We start from the raw sequence: 24,369 nt of genomic DNA, 5'->3' as shown, positions 1-24,369 counted from the left end.
GGTTTGTTGATGAATGCTAAACCAAATCAAATTTTGGCTTTGACACCCTGTGAAAATTGTTGTGTGAAAATTTTGGCTACATATTGTTATGTAGAATTACTCTTATAGTACGTGTTACGACGAATAATAAACCTAACGTGGGTTTTATATATTAGAGAATATATAACTAACCTTAGGTTAACTATAAACTAACATAAGGTTAATATGCTTGTTTTACAAGTACATGGGCCTACAATTGGTGTAGAGCACTGGGCCATAATATATTTAACAAAAGGAATATAATTGAGATATAATTCTTTATTTACCGATTACCATATCTGAGGTTTCCTAAGTAAATTTAAATATATTACTTAGTTGAATTCAACTGCCATTAAAATAGCCTCCAAGCCAATTTCCCTAGGCATCTCTAAAAATGCCTCCACTTATACGTGGGTTACCAAAGGATGAGCCATCTTAATTTAGTTTCACCCTTCCATAGATAGAAGTTTCTTTGCTTAATGAATTAAATTCCCCCTTAAAACTCCATCTCCGGACCTTCCCATTTAGAATGATTTGAACTATTAGTAAACTTTTTTTTTTGATGAACCAGAAGTTTTTATTAACACAGAAAAAAAAATAGCAACTATACATAAGGAGTATGAGCCTCGGCTTCAATCACTGACACAAACAAAGAGGTCCCAATCCCACATCAAAAGAACCAAAAGAGTTGTTCAACAAAGACCACTTAGCTAAGACGAGCAGCAACATTGTTTCTTTCTTTTTGCATGACCTTGGTTTTTCATAATATAAAGCATTGGCATGGTTTTCTTTCTCAAAAAAAAAAAAGCTAAGACGTGTAGCAAAATTTGCTTCTCTACCCACATAGCGTATACAACATTGCGAGATTTGAGAATTTTAGGCTAACACATCAAGACAGATGGACCTGATTCTCCAATGGACATCCATGTTAGGAAGTAACAATGCATCAATATAGGCCTTTGAGTCACTCAGTGCAGATGGAATCAACGTCTAGGTTTAAAGTTTAATGCCAAATTGATGGCCCAATTTATAGCTTCAGCCTCTGCTTGGAAAGGGATAGTGGTATTCACTCTTTTCGAACAAGCAAACACCACTTCCCCTCTCTAATCTATGGCTACAGCTGCAATAGATGAACTCTCAAGATTGCAAGCCACATCTACATTGATCTTGATAGAGTTCCTATCCAGTTTAGCCCAAACTGAATGAGCCCAATTTCTTGATGGCTACATTTGATAGTCCAAGAGTTTTCTAAATTCTTCAACAGAACTGGAAACTTTTAGCATAATATCATCCCACTTTGAAGTAACTCCCTCAAATTGCATTCAGTTTCTTAGTTTCCAAACCATATCACAAACCACTGCACCATAAAGCAAAAAATCTGCCATATTGTTTGGGTTCAACCCAAATATATCTGGAGGGAAGATTAAAGTTTGGATGAATTAGGAAGAAGAAGAGAAACCCAAATCATCAAACCTGAACCCCCACTAGCCGCTAAACCAAACGGCTCTTGTTAGAGGGCACAAAACAAATAGATGAAGGCTAGTCTCTTCTTCCATTCCACATAATGGGCAGGTAGTGTCCTTGATGCTTATAAATCTGGCCAGCAAGGGTTTAGTTGTGAGGCATGAATAGGGTGTGAGGCCAAGAGAGGAAAAGGGATAGTAACTAACTTGTGCTCGCATTGATGCAGAAATATATACAACGCAATTGTCCTCCCCAGCAAATTGGGACTTACGAGTTATGAGCCACGATGAGTATGCGTCTAAATATTGGAGTTAACACCAATCAAATAGCATAGCTCATGTAACATTTATATTATTTTACTGAGTTTGTTAGAAATAAAGTCTAATTAGAATGTGTAAAATTTGGGGAATGAAACGGTTACTTGGGATGTGTAAAGAATAAAATGTATTAAGTCTATCGGGGGATGTATATCCATAAGTGTATTCATTATTACAACTTTATTCGATAAACTCTACAAGAATTATAATGTCCTATATATATGTGGGATTACTTTATTATTATTGTACACATCTTAGAGAGATAAAAAGAATTGTAGATGACCACTTGAATATAAGAATTTATCAATATATATTTCTTGTTTCTTTTAATTTGTTTTATATATATTTCATCATTTCACAATACATTATCAGCACGAGCTTCTACCCAATTTTGAAAAGGAAGTTGTCCTCCCATTGTTCTTCAAACATCAAAGATTATTTGTGTAGTTCTCTCAACTCACTGTAAGTTTTCTTTTTAAGGAATTAGTAATTATTCTATTTGTTTGTATTTACGTTTTATGCCCATAATTTTAGTGATTTTTAATTGATTAAAAATTTTATGAGATTCATGTTATTCTATTGTTATATATTGTTATGAGATGCACGTTATGAGATTCACATTTAATTGATTAAAAATATTTTGTTAAAAATGGTTTGTGATAAAGCAACTTAATAATAGTTATATGTACCGTGTATGGATCAACTTTGAATATATATGTCTATGTAGCATTCTTTCATTAGCATTTTGTATGATAAAATATTTGTTTATTTAATTACTTACGTAATTATATATTTGATATGTATGTCAAACCTTACAAAGCTTGAATTTGTTGTCCTTGACATCTTAGGCAATCATTTCTTATCATGGATCCTTGATACTAAGATTCATCCAGAAGCAATGAATCTTGATGAGATCTATGTTGATGTAATAAATCCTGAATATATTATTATGGATGGCAATAGAGTATCCCAGAAAGATCGTTCAAAAGCAATAGTTTTTATTTGTTATTATTTACATAAAAACTGAGTACTTTACAATAAAAGACCACTTAGGAGAATCACAAGTTCTAGAAGAACTTGATCATCCTAAAAGCTCAGTATGACTAAAGTTGTAATAAACTAAAGGTGCAAGTGAATTAATTTGGCACTTTAAAATTAGCGCACAATTAAAATTATATAATAGAAGACACATATATCATGTTTCGAATGTGCTCCTGCAGTAGCAATATTGAATGCATATGTTCATAAAGTGTTATGAATTAATGTTTAATTTTCTAATGGCTAAACAAAATAATGAGCTGTTGCTGAAAACCATCGAAGGGTCATGAAAACAAGTGTTATAGGTGTGGTAAGGTCATTGGTCATGTACTTGTAGACTCCTAAACATTTGGTAGATTTGTACTAAGCCTTCATAAAAGAAAAGGGAAAGGGAATTGGAACAAACTTTGCTAATCATAATGATCCTGAAGATCCTATGAATTATGTTGATTTTTCCAAATGGAGTGGATATGATTCATCTTGATGTCTCTGATTTCTTTGAGGATGTTGATGGAAAATTTGATAATTTGATTGGTGATGGAAATGTCCATACCAATTAATTATTTTCTTTTATTATATTATCGTATTCTAATAAGTATGATTGGTGATGGAAATGTCCATACCAATTAATTATTTTTCTTTCATTATATTATGGCATTGAAATAAGTATTTTTATTTTGATATGTTTTATTTATATTTAAAGTAATAAAGTTTAATTTATATTTTGCATATGTGAAGATGCATGGGTCATACTAGTAAAATCAATTCCAAGATGAATAAAGAAGATTTTTGTTTAGTAAACAATGCAACAATTCATACGATCCTTAAAGATAAAAAATATTTTAAAATTTTAAAATTATGCAAAGCCAACATCAATACCATATCAGGTTCATCAAACTTAATTGAAGGCTCTGGAAGAGCGATTATTATGTTGCCAAAGGGCACAAAACTTTGTATCGATGATGCTTTGTATTCTTCTAAATCAAGCAGAAATTTACTCAGCTTTAAGGACATACGTTATAATGGTTATCATATTGAAACTAATAACGAAGGCAGTGAAGAATTTCTTTATGTTACTTCAATAGTATCGGGCCAGAAGCTCATATTAGAAAAACTATTTATTTTCTCTTCTGGATTATATTATACTACAATGAGAACAGTTGAAATAAATGTTGCAATACACTAGAAGTGTTTGGACCCAAAGGTTTTTATGTTTTTTCATGATCGTCTCGGACATTCAGGATCAATAATGATGCGTCCAATTATTGAAAACTCTCACGGATATCCCTTAAAGAACCAGAAGATTCTTTTATCTAGTGGTTATCCATGTAGTGCATGTTCTCAAGGTAAATTAATTACCAAACCATCACATTCAAAGATTGTTGTTGAGTGTCCATCTTTCTTAGAAAGAATTTAGGGTGATATATGTGGACCAATACACCCACCTTGTGGTCCATTCAAGTATTTTATGGTTTTAATTGATGCATCAACCAGATTGTCACATGTATGTTTACTTTCTACTAGAAACGTTGCATTTGCTAGGCTTCTTACCCAAATAATTAGGTTGCGAGCACAATTTCCTGATTATCCAATTAGGAAAATTTGTTTAGATAATACTGATAAATTCACATCTCAAGCTTTTAATGACTATTGCATGTCAATTGGAATTGATGTTGAGCATCTTGTTACCCATACACATACTTAAAATGGTTTAGCCGAATAACTTATCAAGAGACTTCAAATTATTGCTTTATCTTTGCTTATGAAATCAAAATTACCAGTTTCTGCTTGAGGTCATGCTACATTACATGTTGCATCATTAGTTCGCATTAGGCCAACTGCTTATCATAAATTCTCACCATTGCAACTTGTACTTGGCCAACAACCAAATATTTTTCACTTGCGCACATTTGGTTGTGCTATATATGTACCTATTGCACCCCTACAACGCACTAAGATGGGTCTTCAACGTAGACTTAAAATTTATACGGGTTTTGATTCCCCATCTATCATTAGATATCTTGAACCTTTAACTAGTGATGTTTTTAAGGCACGTTTTGAGGATTGTCATTTTAATGAAACAATCTTCCCACCATTAGGGGGAGAAAAATCGTTGCTTGAAGCACGACGTGAGATTACTTAGAATGTTTTGACGTTATCTCATCTTGATCCTCGTAAAAATCAATGTGAACTGGAAGTTCAAATGATTATTAATTTGCAAGGAATTGCAAATCAATTACCGGATGTATTCACCGACAATAAGAAAAAAGTGAAATCTCACATTCTAGCTGCTAATACTCCAACACGGATTGAAATCCCTGTAGGACAATCAGTTAATACAGTAGCAAATGAATCAAAGCCACACCTGAAGCGTGGAAGACCTATTGGTGTTAAAGATAAAATTTCCCAGAAGAGAAAAGTACAAGAAAAATAAGTTGCAGCCCATAAAGAGGCTATACCCATGAAACAGGTTACAGAAATAATTGATCTATCTAAAACTTATGAACAAAAATTTCCTGAAAATAAACCTCTTGAAGAGTTATCCCCTAAAGAAAATCAGGTACCTGAAAACAACGAGATCTTGATACATTATGTACATACAGGAGAAATATGGGATAGAAATAAAATCATTGTCAACAACATATTTTCATATAAAGTTGCTCTTGATATTACCAGAAGTAATAATAATGAATATGAACCACAAACTGTTGATGAATGTCAACGTAGAAATGATTGGCCAATGTGGAAAGAGACGATTCAAGTAGAATTAAATTCACTAAGTAAACGTGAAGTTTTTAGACCTGCAGTCCGAACACCTAAAGGTGTAATGCCTATTGGATACAAATGGGTATTTATATGTAAACGAAATGAGAAAAATGAAATTATAAGGTACAAAACGCAACTTGTAGCTCAAGGTTTCTCGCAGAGACCTGGTATTGATTTTGAAGAAACATATGCTCCTGTAATGGACGCAATTACATTCAGATTTTTAATTAGCTTGGTAACAAAAGAAAATTTGGATATGCGATTAATGGATGTTGTTACAGCATATCTGTACGGATCATTAGATAATGATATCTACATGAAAATTCCTGAAGGATATAAAATGTCTGAAACATATAATCCTACATCTCGAAGTATGTATTCTATCAAGCTACAAAGATCCTTATATGGGTTAAACCAATCCGAACGCATGTGGTATAATCGCCTCAGTGAATATCTTTTGAAAGAAGGATTTGAGAATAATTCAATTTGTCCATGTGCTTTTATCAAAAAATCAAAATCCGGATTTGCTATTGTTACAATATATGTTGATAATTTAAATCTTCTAGGGACTCCAGAAGAGTTAACAAAAACAGCAAAGTGTTTAAAGAATGAATTTGAGATGAAAGATCTTGGTAAGACAAAATTTTGTCTTGACTTGCAGATTGAACATCTTCCAAATGGAATTCTTGTTCATCAATTGACGTACACAGAAAAAGTCCTGAAACAATTTTACATGGATAAAACTCATCCTTTGAGCACTCCAATGTTGGGTCGGTCACTTGATGTCAAGAAAGATCCATTTCGACCACAAGAAAATGATGAAGAAACTCTTGGTCCTGAAGTACCATATCTTAGTGCAATTGGTGCTTTGATGTATCTTGCAAATTACACACGACCTGATATAGCATTTGCAGTTAACTTACTAGCAAAGTATAGTTATGCACCAACTTAAAGACATTGGAATGGAATTAAGTGCATTTTACGTTATCTTCGTGGGACTATTGATTTCGGATTATTTTATCCAAATGGATCAAAACCACAGTTAGTTGGATATGCTGATGCAGGTTACCTTTCTGATCCATACAAAGGCCAATCACAAACAGGACATTTATTTACTTATGGAAATACCGCTATTTCATGGAGATCTGTTAAGCAAACAATTTCTGCTACTTCCTCAAATCATGCAGAGATTATCGCAATTCATGAAGCGAGTCATGAATGTGTTTGGTTGAGATCAGTAATTCAACATATTTGTGATAACTGTGGATTATCATCAATCATAAAAAGTCCAATGATTTTATACGAAGATAATGCTGCCTGTATCACTCAAATTAGGGGAGGATATATCAAGGGTGATAGAAACAAGCATATTGCACCAAAATTCTTTTATACACATGAGCTCCAGAAGAGTGGCGATATTGATGTCAAGCATATGTGATCATGTGATAATTTGGCTGATATGTTCACTAAGCCATTACCAACTGCGACTTTTAAGAAGATGGTGCACAACATTGGCATGCATCGACTTAAGGATATTTTTACCATGAACAATGGAAATTCTATGTACTCATGAGGGGGAGTAAATTTTCTAAAGGATGTGTGCTGATTGTACTCTTTTTCCTTCACTAAGGTTTTTTCCCACTGGGTTTTCTTTTGCAAGGTTTTAATGAGGCAATCCTAAGGCACTAGAAGTTATACAAGAATATTGTACTCTTTTTCCCTAGCCAAAATATTTTTCCCACAAGGTTTTTATTTGGCAAGGTTTTAATAAGGCATATTCTTAGAAAGTGGTCATCCAAGGGGGAGTGTTAGAAATAAAGTTTGATTGGAATGTGTAAACTTTGGGGAATGAAAAGGTTACTTGGGATGTGTAAAGGGTGAAATGTATTAAGCCTATAGGGGAGATGTATATCCATAAGTGTTCTCATTATTACAACCTTATCCCATAAACTCTACAAGCATTCTAAGGTCTTATATATTTGTGGGACTATTTTACTGTTATTTTACACATCTTAGAGAGATAAAAAGAATTGTGGATGACCACTTGAATATAAGAGTTTATCAATATATATTTCTTCTTTCTTTTAATTTGTTTTATATATATTTCATCATTTCACAATAGAGTTAAGTTTAAGAAATGATACAAAGCTTTTTAAGGATCTAATTATTTATCCAAATGCAACATTAGGTAATTATAGGAAGAAATTTTTTGAGGTGGCTCAAAGATGGGGTTAAGAATTTTGAATCTAGGACCCATGAATTTCATGAGCCCTTGAGAATTGTTAGACCAACCCCTTTGAATTAATTCAAAATACTTAATAATTCAAATTAGAGGATCAAATTGTACTTTGAATGTTGAAGTAAACATTTTTTAGCAAATTGAATTTCTACTTCCATTGATTCTACATGTATCCTCAATAACAATATAAATAAATAAAACAAAAACAAAAAGCTTTTTCGCCTACTTCTCTATAGTACTTTTAACGAATAAGCAAATTATCAAAGTTCATCCAAAAGCACCAATAGTTAAGCTTGAAGCTACATCACAAATTGACTTTATGGGCAAATTGTTTAATGAATCAATAAGACCATGTTAGAATACAAGCCCAATAGGCTTAAGCCGTGCTTTAATTGTACTATACTCTTTTTAATTGTATGTCATTAATAATTTAATATGTCTAATGCAGTCACTATTATAGTTTTGCACACATCTTAATACATGAACCTCTAGTTTTCACATGGTATCATTATGAAAGCCTAAGCTGTAGAGAAAATATCCTCCCTCCAAAATATTGCCCCAGCTAGTAGTAACATCATGACACTAATTTTGTTGCTAATAAGAACACAAGTGGATTGTGCGCCAATTCAAATCTAGGGCTATCCACAGATAGGGTCAGATTGGGTTTGTGCACAACCGGCATCCAACTCGACCTGATCGGGTGGAGCAGATCTCAACCTGCCACCAATCGGAGTGGTTGATTGGATCGAGCAGATCCAACCTTCAATGGATGACAATCGGTTCAGTCAAAGTTGTAGATCTTTGGTTTCATATTAATAAATTCTCTATCTTCTATCTCAAAAGAATTATACGTAGCTAAATTATTGCGGGCTTGATAGACAATAGCTAGAAATCTTCGTACATGGGTTCAACACATGACAACCACACTATGTCAAATCTATTCACCCCTATATTTTTCACATTCAGTTATTGGGGCATAAAGAACTGGCCCATTGTTTAGTTCAAAAAAAAAAAACTTGGTCAAAGCAGCCCATCTCTTTGGTTTTAATAGTTTTTTTTTTTTTTTTTTGGTGTGTGTGTGTGTTGAGAAACTTGGTCTTAATAGGATGATATATATTAGGGTGCTATTAACGGGTGCTGTACAACACCCGTTAATGTGATAAAATTTAAAATAAATTATTCACATTTTTTTAGGGATATGGAAAAAACTGAATATGTATTAAATGTGTATCAGTTTAGATGGAAAAAGTCAAATCATTTTGTGATAAAACACAGCTGAAAAATAAAACTTTGCCAATTTCCTATGAAGGTGGGATTTTTGATTGATCATAAATGAACCAGAGCTGGTTCATTAACAGGTGCTGGCCGACACCTGTTAACAAAGTCCTATATATTATGGGCTTAAAACGAAACCTTTCATCTTATTCAAGTTGTCTCAAATCTCAATGCCTCGAATTATACATTCTATGTCTAATCTATGTATATGTTTTTAGATAGGGATAAACATTGGTTATAGGGAAAAATTAATGGACATTGATTTAAGATATATTTTTAGAAACTTTTTAATGGAAAAAGAAAAAAATAATTAATTTTTTTACAACTTTTTGTATTTTCTATAAAAAAAATTTTAAGAAAATATTTCCTATAAAAATTATGTCAAAATTTTCCTAAAATTATTTACTAACAAAAGCCTTAAGGCACCCATTAACATAACCCTTGGATATACGTATCATTGAAAAAAAAAAAAAATCAGCTAGAAAGATCAAGTCAACAGTTGCCTCATTGATTGCAACACCAACAATTAATTCAAAGTTCAATTTCGTTCTAGTAATTGTTTAATTTTTCCTACATGACTATATTAAGTGTGGTATGAGATTTTTTTGCACTGCACGAAAAGATCAGTTTGCCCAATTCATAATTCTAGCTAACTGCTTTTTCATAATCATCATCAAGAAAACAAAGAACTTTTCGTGTTTCATATCATAATACTAGGGTTTTATTGAAACCACACAAAAAATTTCAGAAAGTTTTGTAAGACACCACAAAAACCTCAAAATTGCCAAATTTCACAACTTGGTAAATAGATTATAAGCGCAAAATATAGAAACTAGAAAGCAAACATAATCAACACAACAACATTTAGAACAAATCAGTTAATCATCAACACAACAATTTAACCAATCCTAAACCACCACAATTGTAGAAATCAAAAATCAAAAATAAAAAAAAAAATAAAAAACTTGGAAATCTAAAACATGGCATCTGAGGTTGGCATCGTAGAAAGGGGTGGAGATGTGGAGCACTAACCTTCTAGAACCAACAACAAAAAATAAAATATAAATAAATAAATAAATTTGTCAATTGGAACAAAATATTTTGGTATCAAGATACTCCGACTTACTTAGGAGTTATTGCTAATTATAAGGACTGAAATTGGATTGGACCCAATATAGGATTGGGTTTAAGCCCAAGAAGCCCAAACAATAAATTTATAGAATGTGGATGAAAGAACTAGATCTACTCCAGAAGAAAAACGATAAAATTTGCTAATTTAAGGCTACTAAACACAAGTAAGATAAGAAAGTCTGTCCTCGGAATGGCCTGAGAAGCTTATATTATATTGTCTTGTTTTTTTAACAGTTTTACAAGAGTTCACAGTCTTATCGAACAAGTTGCTTGGTTTCTTTTTCGATCCCTTTTTTTGGTACATCTTCTCATGCTATATACTACAATCTTGGTATCATCCCTACCACACATGTGTAGGTTAGATTCGAGAACTCCTTCCTGTCCCATCCAACCCCTCCCAAAACCATCAACTAGTAACTGTAAGGCTACTTGACCACTGCTCAGGCATCACCTCCACATTAATGCGGCTAGAGAGTTGGTTGGGAGTCATTTAATGCGGAGGTAGCAGCTTTTTGAAGATGTTTGTTGCCCTTCTCCTTTCTTACCCCTTGTCCAACGTCCAACCCTTAGTTGCGAAGTAACTTCGAAGAAGGTCCATGATGATATGGCACTCTTACTGACCTCAAACTCTTGTTGCCGAGATGGCTTTTCTCTCTGGACATTCGTTGGACTTATCTCTTAATATCTCTATTCTTATCTTTACTCCGTTCCCCCTTATAATCTTATTTGGACATCCTCGGATGGTCTAATGTCCTCGAATTGGGCCATAGGCCCAATTAGTACAGCCTTAACAGTACCTCTTGATTAAATAGCCCCTCAAAATCTTGCTTTTCGACTTTTTGGAAGGAAATGATGATTTTGACGTCCTCGGCCCATCTTGTTTATGGTCCTATTCTGTATTCCTGACCTCCTATATGTCTTTTTACCTGCTCAAGGCACGCTCCTGACGCTAAGGCACGCTCCTGACGCTTCAGCATCCAAAGCGTGCCGTCATTAAATTTTGGCAGCGCCCTCGTCCCCTACGTTCAATGGTAGGATGTAAATCGTACAGCGAAAGATTTTTCTCGTTTTACGAGCGGAAACTTTCCTGCTTGTAACTTCTGCGCCACTATAAATAGCTTTTCAAATCAATTCTTTTTCTTCCTTTCAATAATCACACAGTCCTAGAGCTCATACATTGAACCTGTCTCTCTCTTTCATCTCCCTGTGCGTCTACAAATACTAGAAACTTGTCCGAGGACCCTTTTTCAAACCTGTAAGTCTTCTTAAACCCTTTTAGCTTTCATTTTAAACTTGTTAATTTTTCTTCGAAGCCTCTTAGAAAAATGGGTAAGTTCAAATGTTTGGTCGAGTCCAAGGAGGGTATGGAAAGTTTTAGGGTTAAGTATAGGATCCCACCAACAGTAGGCATGAGGTACGCTGCCCAGGGGGAGTGGGTCGGTGCTAGGAAAACAGGAGAGATGGTCATTCCCATGATTGCCTTCATAGAGGGAGGGATGACCATTCCCATGGGTACCATTACTAGGAATTACCTTAGGTTTTTTAGGTTATCTCCCACACCCCAAATATGTTTAGGGTCTTGGGGAGTATAGAAGCTTTAAACTAGAGAATGAACCTAAACCTAACCCACCACGATGTGAATTGGGTATACAATCTGCACAATTTGAAGGGGCAAGGATATTACCTCAAGTCGAGGCATCCCAAAGTTAGGCTAATCCAGTGCCTTCCCACTTCAAACAAAAATTTAAAGGAGGATTTCCTAATATTTTATGGGGAATAGCATGATGGCCTACCCTATCCGACTGAGGAGGGAGAACCAAGTAGGGGTATAGCCGTAGATTTATGAATTTTGGTTTACATTTCTCTTTCGTGTCCCAACATCCTTGTTTCTAACGAAACCTTATTCTAATTCGATGATTTTATAGATAAGCGTGTTACAAAACCCAAGCACAGCTTAGTCAACAAAGAGAGCTTAGACTGGATCTTGCAAGCCGAGGTGTACGTGAACGAAGCTGACGGTCAACTCTGAGTAGCCCATTTAATCCTTGGGTACACACCCCTCTCGCTCGCATTCCAAGCTCCTAAGTACGTAATCAAAGCCCGCGACCCTCGGCTCCACCGTATCAGTGTTGCCTACCAAGGGTTCGTTGTTCCAGAGGGTGTCCCAATTCCTAAAGGTACTCCCCGTACCCAACCACTTTTTGTGGCCACCCCTTCAACAGGAGCATCCTCATCCCAACTTATTGTGGACCTAACAAACTCTTCGGATGAATTTGAAGTATTCAACTAGTCGCCATCTCCCAAGAGCGTACCAGAAGAAATGGGCATCCAGAGGAAGCCTCAGAAAAGTTTGATGGAGCTGATAGAGGATCAACTCGGGAGAGGTGCACCGGGGAAGTCTACTCAAACTAAACTTCTTCCTCCTCCTCCTAAATCTCCCCTCCCTCCTCCACAGCCATCTCTGCCCTCCAGACCCGAACTTGCTGATCCAAAGAGGAAAAGAGAGCAGAAAGGCAAAGACGTGGTGGAGGCCGGGAGATCTCGTCCAATTCGTGAAGACGAGGCTCAGCGAGCTGCAAAGCAGCAAAAAGTCAGCCACGCGTCACAACGGGGCATGGAGAGATCGGACGCTCAGCCTCAGGATTCACAGGCTTGGCTCCCAGCATCTATGCACGGCGGTGAGCCCTTGAGGGATGAAGCATCACTCAAGGACTTCAACGGGGGCATTGGGTTTCATGTTGCCTCGGCCGTGGAGGAGGCTTTGTTACTTCCAAAGGATATGTCCGAGCTACGGAGTATGAGGAAGAATGAGGTCTTTCTCAATTGTAAAAGATATTTGGGCATGGTATGATGTTAACCCCTTTTTTTTTTTACTTATAATTATTATATATAAATATATACTTCTTATTGGCTATGGTATTAACCTTTTTTCTTTTAGGCTGTCCAAGCCACTTTCAGGCTTGAGGAAATTACCAATTCGTGCTACTAGCAATTGGAAGATGAAAGAAAAAGACGGATGGCAGTTGTGCAAACACTTACCATTGCTGAAAATAGCAATGCTGAACTGAAGAAAAAGCTGACCGAGGAGGAGCATGCTCGCCGTAGTGCTAACTCAGCCTTGGATGGCGTGCAAAGGCAAGCAGAGGACCAGAGGAAACACTTGTGCGAGACCACTAATCAACTGACTGCCTCTAGGGAATAGTTGGCAGCTCTCAAGAAAAAACTGGAAGAAGCCCAAAGGCTTAAGGATCAAGCCGAAAAAGTAAAGGCTGAGGCGGAGAAAGCAAGAGTAGAGGCCGAGAAGGTGAGAGAAAAGGTTGAATAGCATGGCTACGACATCGGCGTAGCCGAGACCGAGGACACCCTACGGGCAGAGGTCCCTGCCGTATGTCGTGCCTACTGTGCTCAGACTTGGGAGGAAGCTCTCAACTGAGCTGGGGTTGAGGCTTCTTCTGAGCTGAGAAGGTCAGAGAACATCTTTTTCCCCCAAGCCATACGAGCTTCGAACCTCCCTCCCAACCAGGGGGAGGCGGTCTCTACAGTTGCTGCCATCGCCGAGGAAGCCCAGACTCAAGATCCTCTTCCTCCCAATCAACCGGAGCAGTCCAAAGAGCCTGAAGTTCCTAAAGATACCTCTTCGGACAAGGCTACAGAGGTTCCTTGGGAGCAGCTTCTCAAAGTTTTGAGCAAGATCTAGCTTCAACCACCATACCCGTTGAGGAAGTCCCTAAGGAGAAAGAGAAAGTTGTTCCTCCTGAGGCTGCTAATAAAGCCTCCAAGGGCAAGCTCCAAATAAAGTTAAAATCATAACTTTTTATTTTTACATAGGATAGTTGCTGTTAATGTAATGAAATTCCTTTTTGTTTTCTTTTCTTTTTTTTTGTTTAGGACAAGTTTTAATGAGATGTAGATTTCATCTTTCCAAATTTACATGTGTTATCACTATTTTATGTTTTATTTATGCAATTGTCACTTTGTCTGCTCTATGTTCATGCATAACCATAGGCCATAAAAGAATGAAGTTTACTGATATGAGAGAAAACATAGTTTTATATATTTCAACTGAGTATCCGAGTAAATCATGACTGCTGAATCCACAGTACTATCAAGACATGCTCTTAATTTATCAATTCTAATAAGTTTCCAACTTTGAGAAAATATTAAAATGTTTAAATAACAGGCAAGTCCAGGACACTTCAAAATGCTTCGTGTGATGCTTATGGATTTTAATTTGGCTTACAAATCTGAACATAATCCAATGCGAGGGGTATTAATTTCCATTAAATTTATGATCCGAGGTACTTGACATAACTTAATTTCTGTTTAATACTTCAATAGATGTCATAGGGTATTAATTTCCACTAAGTTTGTGGTTAGAGGTATCTGACATAACTTAGTTTCTGTTTAATACTTCAATAGATGTCATAGGGTATTAATTTCCACTATGTTTGTGGTCCGAGGAACCTGACATAACTTAGTTTCTATTTAATACTTAAATAGATGTAATAGGGTATTAATTTCCACTAAACTTGTGGTCCGAGGAACCTGACATAACTTCGTTTCTGTTTAATACTTCAATAGATTTCATAGGGTATTAATTTCCACTAAGTTTGTGGTCCGAGGAACTTGACATAACTTCGTTTCTGTTTAATACTTCAATAGATGTCATAGGGTATTAATTTCCACTAAGTTTGTGGTCCGAGGAACCTGACATAACTTAGTTTCTATTTAACACTTCAATAGATGTCATAGAGTATTAATTTCCACTAAGTTTGTGGTCCGAGGAACCTGATATAACTTAGTTTAGATGTCATAGGGTATTAATTTCCACTAAGTTTGTGGTCCGAGGAACCTGACATAACTTAGTTTCTGTTCAATACTTCAATAGATGTCATAGGGTATTAATTTCCACTAAGTTTGTGGTCCGAGAAACCTGACATAGCTTAGTTTCTGTTCAATACTTCACTAGATGTCATAGGGTATTAATTTCCACTAAATTTGTGGTCCGAGGAACCTGACATAACTTAGTTTCTGTTTAATACTTCAATAGATGAGGAAGCACATGATATATGATCAGAATAAATTAAAGGGAGACTAAACAGGATTATTTTTATTAATAATAATACCTCTTTAGATTGTTTACATTCCAAGGGTGGAGTACAGCTTTTTCATCTAAATCTTCTAAATAGTCGGCACCTATTCCTGCCACTAAAGTGATCTGATGGTCCTTCCCAATTAAGCCCCAATTTTCCTCAGGCTAGATTCTTGGTGGTTCCCAAAACTTTCCTCAGTACCAGATCTCCTACAGCCAACGGCCTCAGCTTTACATTGGTATCATAATCTTGATTGAGCTTATGCTGGTAGTAAGCCAGTTGGACCATTGCATTCTCCCTTCGCTCTTCGATCAAGTCTAGACTCTTTTCCAATAGCCTATCATTACCGCCCGGGGTAAATGCACTAGTTCTTAATGTTGGGAAACCTGTTTTCAGAGGGATTACGGCCTCGACTCCATATGTCATTGAGAAGGGGGTCTCTCCTATTGACCATCGAGGCGTTGTTCGATATGTCTAAAGGGCATGTGGTAATTCTTCCACCCATTTTCCCTTTGCCTCGTCCAACTTCTTTCTAAGTCAATTCACTATAACCTTATTGACAGCTTCAGCTTGCCCATTTCCTTAAGGATAGGCCAGAGTGGAATATCTATTCTTTATTCCCAGGTCAGAACAGTATTGCCTGAAGGCTTTGCTATCAAACTGAAGGCCATTATCCAAGATAAGGGTATGAGAAACCCCGAATCGAGTAACGATATTCTTCCAGATAAATCTTTTGACATCTACATCTCTGATATTAGCCAAAGGTTCAGCTTTAACCCACTTGGTAAAATAATCCGTGCCGACTAGCAGATACTTTTTGTTTCCTAGTACTTTAGGGAAAGGACCCATAATATCTAAACCCCATTGAGCAAAAGGCCAAGGGTTGGAAAGAGGATTAAGAACTCCTCCTGGCTGGTGGATGTTTGGAGTGAATCTCTGACACTGGTCACATTTTCTAACATATTCTTGTACTTCTTTTTGCATATTTGGCCACAATTATCCTTGAGTAATGGCCCGGTGAGATAGGGATCTTCTCCCTATGTGACTTCCACAAATTCCTTCATGTAGTTCCTCTAGGAGTGACTCTGATATCTCGGGATGTACACAAAGCAGATATGGCCCAAAAAAAGAACGTTTATACAAATTTTTATCCTCGGACAACCAAAACCGAGAAGCTTTCTTTCGTATTTTCTCAGCTTCTGGTTTCTCCTCAAGCAATATATCCCTTTCGAGGAATAGCAGTATAGGGTCCATCCAGCTCGGCCCTAAATTGACTTGATGGATCTGGAGCAAATCTTTCCTTGTTGGGGTGGGGAGGCATAAATCCTCGACAATTATCACTCGGGGCAAATTCCGTGCCGAGGAAGTGACAAGGGTAGCCAAGGAATCTGTATGGGTATTTTCACCTCTGGGGATATGTGATAAGTCAAAGGATTCAAATTTTGTTTGCATACGCCTAACTTGACCCAAATATTCTTGCATTCTTGTATCTCTGGCTTCCAGTTCCCCTTTTACCTAGCCTACGATCAGTCTTGAATCTGAGAACATTTCCACTGCCTTTCCACCCATTTTCTGGACCATAACCATTCCCATCAGCAAAGCTTCATATTCCGCTTCGTTGTTTGTAGCCAAGAATCCCAACCTCAAGGACTTTTCAATGTTGATCTTTTTAGGGGATGTCAGAACTAGCCCCACTCCTGCTCCCCGCTAGTTTATTGCTCCATCCACATATACTTTCCAGGATGAGGAGTCTTGTGTGGAGATTAGGCCAACCAATTTTTCATCCATGCCATGTTGCTTCACCTCTACTTCTTTTGGAAGTTCAGCGAACTCGGCTACTAGATCGGTGAGGACCTAGCCTTTCACAAAGGTACGAGGCATATATTTGATGTCGAAAGCTCCTAGAATCATGCCCCATTTAGCAATCCTCCCAGTATAATCTGCACTTCGAAGTATCGACTTGAGCGGTAATTGAGTTAGAACCACCACGGTGTGCGCCTGGAAATAATAGGGAAGTTTTCGTGTAGCATGCACTACTACTACTAAGATGGCATTTTTCAGTGATAAGTACCGCACCTTGGCTTCATGAAGTGACTTGCTTACGTAATAGACTGGTCTTTGGATGCCACTGTCTTCTCGTATCAGAACAAAACTTACTACATGCGAGGCCACCGCCAGGTAGGCAAACAGGACCTCGTCCACCTCGGGATTGGACATGATAGGCGGCCGAGATAGGTACTCTTTCAGCTGCTGAAATACTACAGCACATTCCTCGGTCCATTCAAATCCTTTCCATTTATGTAATAAAAGGAAAAAGGGTCTGCACCTATTAATTGACCTAGAGATAAATCGGTTCAAAGTAGCAGTGATCCCTGTCAGTTTTTGGACCTCCTTGGGGTTCCGAGGTGCTTGTAAGTCGTTGATGGCCTTAATCTGATCTGGGTTCACCTCAATTCCCCTGTGAGTCACCATGTATCTTAAGAACTTTCCGGAGCCTACACCAAATGAACACTTTGAAGCATTTAGACGTAGCTTGTGCTTTCTCAGAATTCCAAAAATGCTCGTAAGATCTCCCATATGCTCAGACACCACTTTGCTCTTTACAACCATATCATCAATATAGACTTCAATGTTCCTGCCCAATTGTGGTTCGACCATTTTGGTCATCATTCGTTGGTAAGTAGATCCCGCATTTTTCAAACCAAAAGGCATCACTTTATAGTGATAGTTTCCAATGGGAGTGACAAAAACTGTCTTTTCTTGATCGTCCAATGATAAAAGTATTTGGTGATATCCTTGGAAGGCATCCAAAAAACTCATCTGAGGATGACCGACCGTTGCATCCACCAATTGATCTATCCGAGGCATAAGGAAAGGGTCCTTGGGACAGGCTTTATTGAGATCAATGAAGTCTACACACACCCGCCATTTTTCAGTCTTCTTTTTCACCACCATCGTGTTGGCTAACCATTGAGGATAAAAAAATTCCTTGATAGCCCCTGCCTGCTTGAGCTTGGTTACTTCATTTCTGACAGTCTCGACGTGCTCTTTTGACGGACGTCGAGGTGGCTGCCTCTTCGAGGTAATGGAAGGGTTAACATTTAAATGATGACAGATGAAACTTAGGTCTATGCCCGAAGCTTCATACGCACTCCATGTGAACACATCAACATTTTCTCTGAGGAACTCAACCAATTGCTCTTTCTCCTGCAAAGGCAGTTTAGCTCCAACCTGAAAGAATTTCTCCGGATCATCACCAACGATTACCCTCTCTAGATCTTCACATTTCGCCTCGTCAGCTAGTCCATTGAAAGGTAACGCCGGGGTTTCTAATTGCTATAATCCATTATCAACGATGGCCGAGGTCTCTGCCTCAGGCCGATGTTGGATAGCCGCTACTAGGCATTGTCGGGCTGCAGTTTGATTTTCTACTATCTCCAAAACCTAGTTTCTAGATGGGTACTTCATCTTCTAGTGAAGAGTAGAGAAGACGGCCCCCAGGGTATGAAGCCAGGGTTTGCCCATAATGGCCGTGTAGGAAGAGAAAACATCTATGATGATAAAGTCCACCTCCACCACATCCATACCGGTCTGCACAGATAATCTGATCTGACCTTTTGGGATGACCATTTTACCCTCAAAACTTACCAAAGGAGAACTGTAGGCTGTTAAGTTCTCAGGTTTCAAATTTAGCGCCCTATACAAGTCAGGGTACATTATGTCAACAACGCACCTTGTTCAATCATCACCCTTTTCACATCATACCCACCAATTCTCAACGTAACCACTAGGGCATCATTATGGGGCTGTATGGTTCCAACTTTGTCCTCATCTGAAAAACCTAACACTAATGGGATGCCCATCTTGGCTCTCTTAGGCATTGAATTAGACTCCTCGGCTGGACAACAGGATACCGACATTACCCCGGAAAGACAAGATCCAGTCCTCCCCGGGGCAACAAAAATAACATTTAATGTGCCAAGGGGGAGTCTTGAAGAAGCATCTCCCCGAAGCTTCGAGCCCGTTTGGCTTACCCGACCACTAGAATGATGTAAGAGTTGCTTCAACTTCCCTTCTCGGACTAACTGGTCCAAATGGTCCCATAAATTGCTGCAATCCTCAGTTGTGTGTTCATGATCCTGATGATAGTGGCAATAAAGGTTCTGGTTGCGTCTCATAGGATCTCCTGCCATCTTGTTTGGCCATTTGAAGAACGGCTCATTCTTAATCTTCTCCAATACCTGTTGCACTGGCTCTCGAAACACAACGTTAACCACCTGGGTATTGGCGGATCCTGACTGCCTAACGAAGTCTTTCCGAGGTCGGTTATTATTGTACCAGTCCGACCTGAAATCCTTCCTCTTTTGAGGGATCACCTTAGCCTTTCATTTCCCCTGCAGTTGGTCTTCTTCTACTATTCTGTACTTGTCAATCCGATCCATCAATTGGCGTATACTAGTAATAGGTTTACCAGTTAGAGATTTCCTCAAATCATGCTCGGTTGGAAGACCAGCCTTAAAAGTGCTAATGGCCACATCATCGTACTCTCCCTCTATTTCATTAAACATCTCCCAATATCTATCTGAATAAGCCTTCAGAGTCTCACCCTCCCGCATGGACATAGACAATAAGGATTCTAAATGCCGAGGAACCCTGCTACAAGTAATAAAGCGAGCACCAAAAGCCCAGGTGAGTTTCTTAAAGGAGTCAATAGAGTTCTCCCTTAAACCATTGAACCACCTCATCGCCACCGGGCCTAAGCTAGATGGAAAGACCTTACACATCAAGGCCTTATCTTTGGAGTGAACGGCCATCCTTTGACTGAAGTGGCTAACGTGTTCTACCAGGTCTGTCCGACCATTATAAATGGTGAATGTGGGTTGATGAAATCATCGAGGAAGTCTCGCATCTTCTATGTTTCGTGTGAAGGGTGACTTAGAAACTTGACTCAACGCCTTGTTCATGGCATCATTCCCCAAGCTTTTGCAAGGCAGGCTTTTGTACCTATGTCTGTGGTTGTGCTCCTCTTCATAGGAAAAGGTCTCGCTTGGCGGAGTTTTGGATCTTCGTCTATAACTAGCACCATATGTCTCTTCAGAGGACGATTCAAAGCTGGGCGATGAACGTCTTCGCCGAGCATGATGCAACTCCCTTTTCAATTCGTCGATTTCACGTTGCATGTCTCTATCATTCTTTGCATGGGAAACATGGCTCTTCCCTCGAGATTGATTTTTACTGGTGTGAGTTGTGTGCACACTTCCCTCACGGCCTCCTCTTTGTTCAAGGCTCCTATGCGGATTGCTATGTTGAGAACCCCTTGATTCTGCTTGATGTAAATTAACATCTACCTGGTGTGGTCCTGCCTCCTCCATCATGAATGTTGTAACCGAATCTCCTTTAGACTAGATCAAGCTCTCCCTATAGACGGCATCAATTGTAAGGATTGAAATTGGATTGGACCCAATATAGGATTGGGTTTAAGCCCAAGAAGCCCAAACAATAAATTTATAGAGCGTGGATGAAAGAACTAGATTTACTCTAGAAGAAAAACGATAAAATTTGCTAATTTAGGCTACTAAACACAAGTAAGATAAGAAAGTCTATCCTCGGAATGGCCTGAGGAGCTTATATTATATTGTCTTGTTTTTTTAATAGTTTTAAAAGAGTTCACAGTCTTATTGAAAAAGTTGCTTGGTTTCTTTTTCGATCCCCTTTTTTAGTACATCTTCCCATGCTATATACTACAATCTTGGTATCATCTCTACCACACACGTGTAGGTTAAATTCGGGGAACTCCTTCCTGTCCTATCCAACCCCTTCTAGAACCATTAACTAATAGTTGTAAGGCTGCTTGACCACTGCTCAAGCATCACCTCCACATTAATGCAGCCAAAGAGTTGGTTGGGAGGCATTTAATGCGGAGGTAACAGCTTTTTGAAAATATTTGTTGCCCTTCTCCTTTCTTACCCCTTGTCCAACGTCCAACCCTTAGTTGCAATGTAACTTCGAAGAAGGTCCATAATGATATGGCACTCTTACTGACCTCGGGCTCTTGTTGTCGAGATGGATTTTCTCCTCGGACATTTGTTGAACTTATCTCTTACTATCTCTACTCTTCTCTTTACTCCGTTCCCCTTATAATCTCATCTGGACATCCTCGGATGGTCTAATGTCCTCAGATTGGCCTATAGGCCCAGTTAGTACAGCCTTAACAGTACCTCCTGATTAACTGGCCCTCACACTAATTTTAAAATATAAATAAATATGCCTAAATATTCTTCAAATAGTTTTAAACCATACCAAATTATCAATGAAAAGCCAAATAATGCTTATTCTTAATATTTTTTTTTACCTAAGATATCATATGTGAGTAGAGTAAACAAAAAACGGAAAAAAAAAAAAAAAAAAAATCTTCATGGAAAAAAAAGAGTCATATATTTGTAATGTAAAAAAAGAGTCATATATTTGTAATGTAAATGACAACGTAATGTATATGACAAAAACACGAAAAACCCAAAACGTGTCACTCAAGTACAAAAGAATAAAAATGTACTTTAAAAAAGAAAGATGCTGATTACCAAAAAAAGAAAAAAGAAAAGAAAGAAAGATGCTTTGTTGCATGTTAGTCAAAGTCATCATGCAAGTATAGGATTAAAATGGACAAATATTTAGGCCAAGATAAAAGAAGGGACGAAATTTTGTAACCATTGCAACCTTAATTGAAACATTTTTAACTTTACAACAATCATCAGATTATTACCTAGTTCTATAGTACATCAATTCCCTCATTTGTTGTACTTTTCTGGGGCTATGATGATGCTTAAGTTGTTTTCGGCCTACAATGGTTTCCCAACCTTGGGTGGGAGAGTTTAGTGGTTAGGCATCTCATCCGTTTAGTAGCTTTAGCTAGCCTAAAACGCTTGGGTTTGAGTCTTGTAGGAATATTAGTATTGGGGTTGACGGGACCATCTAGCATGGGGTCTAACTCGTTACGATGGAAAGTGACTTTGTCCCAAAATTTCATTTTTTTTTTAGCCAAAAATAAATAAATAATTAATTGAAGGTTTACCATGAATAGCTTCCATGTTTCACCATCACCTTCAACACCTGCCTATGTTTGCAAAAAAAAAAAAAATCTTTAGGGCTCTGGAATTTGGTTTCAACTGGACATAATTGGGAACCAACCAATACCTCCTTTCTTTTCTTTTCTTCCTTCTCTCTTTTTTTTTTTTTGGCTGACCAATACCTCCTTCTTGTGATGACTTACCAGACTCATTAATATCTGTTAACTCTATAAAAAGAGCCAATAGGCTTAGGAGTAGTGTTTTGGTTTAGTTAAGTTCTTGGACTTATTCTAATGCTACTAAAAAACTTTTCACACTTAGTCAAGGCATTTGGCCAATCTGTTGAGATGGATTTTTTTTCTTCTCAAGTACACCAATTTGTTTTTGTTTGTTTTATATTATATTATCTATATATAAAAAGAGCAAATGACTTGAAACTACAGTATTTTTGGTTTGTTCAATTTGCACTATTTCACCGGCCGCTTTTTTTTTTTTTTTTTTTTAAATGCATAAAGTTACAGTGGTTTTACTACATTATTTTTGGTTTGTTCAATTTGCAATGTTTCACAAAATAATAAAATATTAACACAACAAATTGGCACAATATTTTCACAATTGTTGAGGTGTTAATTTCTTATAAGTTAAAAAAAAAATATATATATATATATATATATATATCACTAACCTTATCATACACGCTTCGCGAGAGTGATAAGGCTTTTTTTTTTAGTGGTCCTATTTTGTAGCCAAAAAAAAAAACTGTGTTTTTATTTTTTTATATATAATTTTTATTTTGAAATTTTAATTTATAAGTGGATAAAGCAATTTGAAAATCAACAGGAGAGTGACTCTATTTTTTTGGCAATATTTTAGTAGGAGTTACAGTTGTATTTTTACTAAATTGTCCTTTAATTTTGTCTCAACTTAAATATAGGGGTGTAGGAGTTTTTTTGAACCAAAAAATGAGGATCTCAAACAGGAGAAGCCCCTTAAATAGTAGTATAAATATTAGAACCAACCACAAGTAAAACTAAAGTTATTGTGTAAAAAAAGTGCTACATCCACAACATTTTTTACAATATTTTCATAACAAACCATTAGTGGTAAATGGTTATTGGTTCTAATTTAAACTTACTAATGAAATTACTTTTTTGCCCATTAATAATAACCTGTAATAACCTACTACTTATAATTTGTTATGAAAATATTGTAGGCATAACATTTCTTTTGTGAAAAATTTAAGACATCTTGTTGTTGTCACAATATTTTCAAAACTACTGAGCTATCAATTCTTTACATGTAGAAATAAAATATAAAAAGAGCCAATCGGCTTAGGAATAGTGATAGGAATAGTGTTTTGGTTTAGTCAAGTTTTTGGACTCATTCTAATGCTACTAAAAAACATTTCATACTTATTCAAGGCATTTGGCCATGGTGAGATGGATTTTTTTTCTTCTCAAGTACATCAATTTGTTTTTGTTTTGTTTCATATTTTATTATCTATATATAAAAATAAAAATAAAGATTAAAAAAAAAAAAGGTGAATACCTTGAAGCTACAGTACTTTTGGTTTGTTCAACTTACACTGTTTCACTAGCCACTTTTTTTTTTTCTTTGAATGTGTAAAATTATGGTAGTTTTGCTACATTATTTTTGGTTTGTTTAATTTTCAATGTTTCACAAAATAATAAAATATTATCACAACAAATTGGCACAATAATTTTACAATTGTTGAGGTGTTAATTTCTTAATAGTCAAAATAAAATAATAAAATATCATATTGGAACCAATCACAACTAAAAATAAAGTTATTATGCAAAAAAAGTACTACATCTATAACATTTTTCACAACACCTTAATAGCAAACTATAGGTGGTAAATTGTTATTAGTTCTAATCTAAACTTGCTAATGAAATTAGTTTTTTTCCTTACCAATAACAACCTATTAATTATAATTTGTTATG

General features: G+C 36.8%; 1 protein-coding gene across 1 annotated transcript; it reads right to left on the bottom strand.

Annotated features, from left to right (window-relative positions):
* Positions 1 to 18,812: 18,812 nt before the first annotated feature.
* On the bottom strand, positions 18,813 to 19,261 carry LOC115985850. Its single transcript, XM_031108751.1, has 2 exons — positions 19,075 to 19,261; positions 18,813 to 19,006 (listed from the first exon to the last, which is right to left on the bottom strand). The coding sequence occupies exons 1-2, from the start codon at positions 19,259 to 19,261 to the stop codon at positions 18,813 to 18,815; spliced, it is 381 nt and encodes a 126-aa protein (XP_030964611.1).
* Positions 19,262 to 24,369: the final 5,108 nt, after the last annotated feature.

The sequence above is a fragment of the Quercus lobata genome, chromosome 4 (assembly GCF_001633185.2).
Source record: "Quercus lobata isolate SW786 chromosome 4, ValleyOak3.0 Primary Assembly, whole genome shotgun sequence".
NCBI classification, from domain to species: Eukaryota; Viridiplantae; Streptophyta; class Magnoliopsida; order Fagales; family Fagaceae; genus Quercus; species Quercus lobata.
The sequence above is the reverse complement of the archived record's forward strand: the minus strand, read 5'-3'. Positions and strand labels throughout refer to the sequence as shown.

Excerpts from the sequence above, each read along its gene's own strand:
- LOC115985850 (XM_031108751.1), bottom strand. The coding sequence starts at position 19,261 with ATGTCGGTATCCTGTTGTCCAGCCGAGGAGTCTAATTCAATGCCTAAG. Across the intron at positions 19,007-19,074 it reads AAGGGTGATGATTGAACAAG|CCTACAGTTCTCCTTTGGTA; the intron begins GTGCGTTGTTGA and ends AGAACTTAACAG.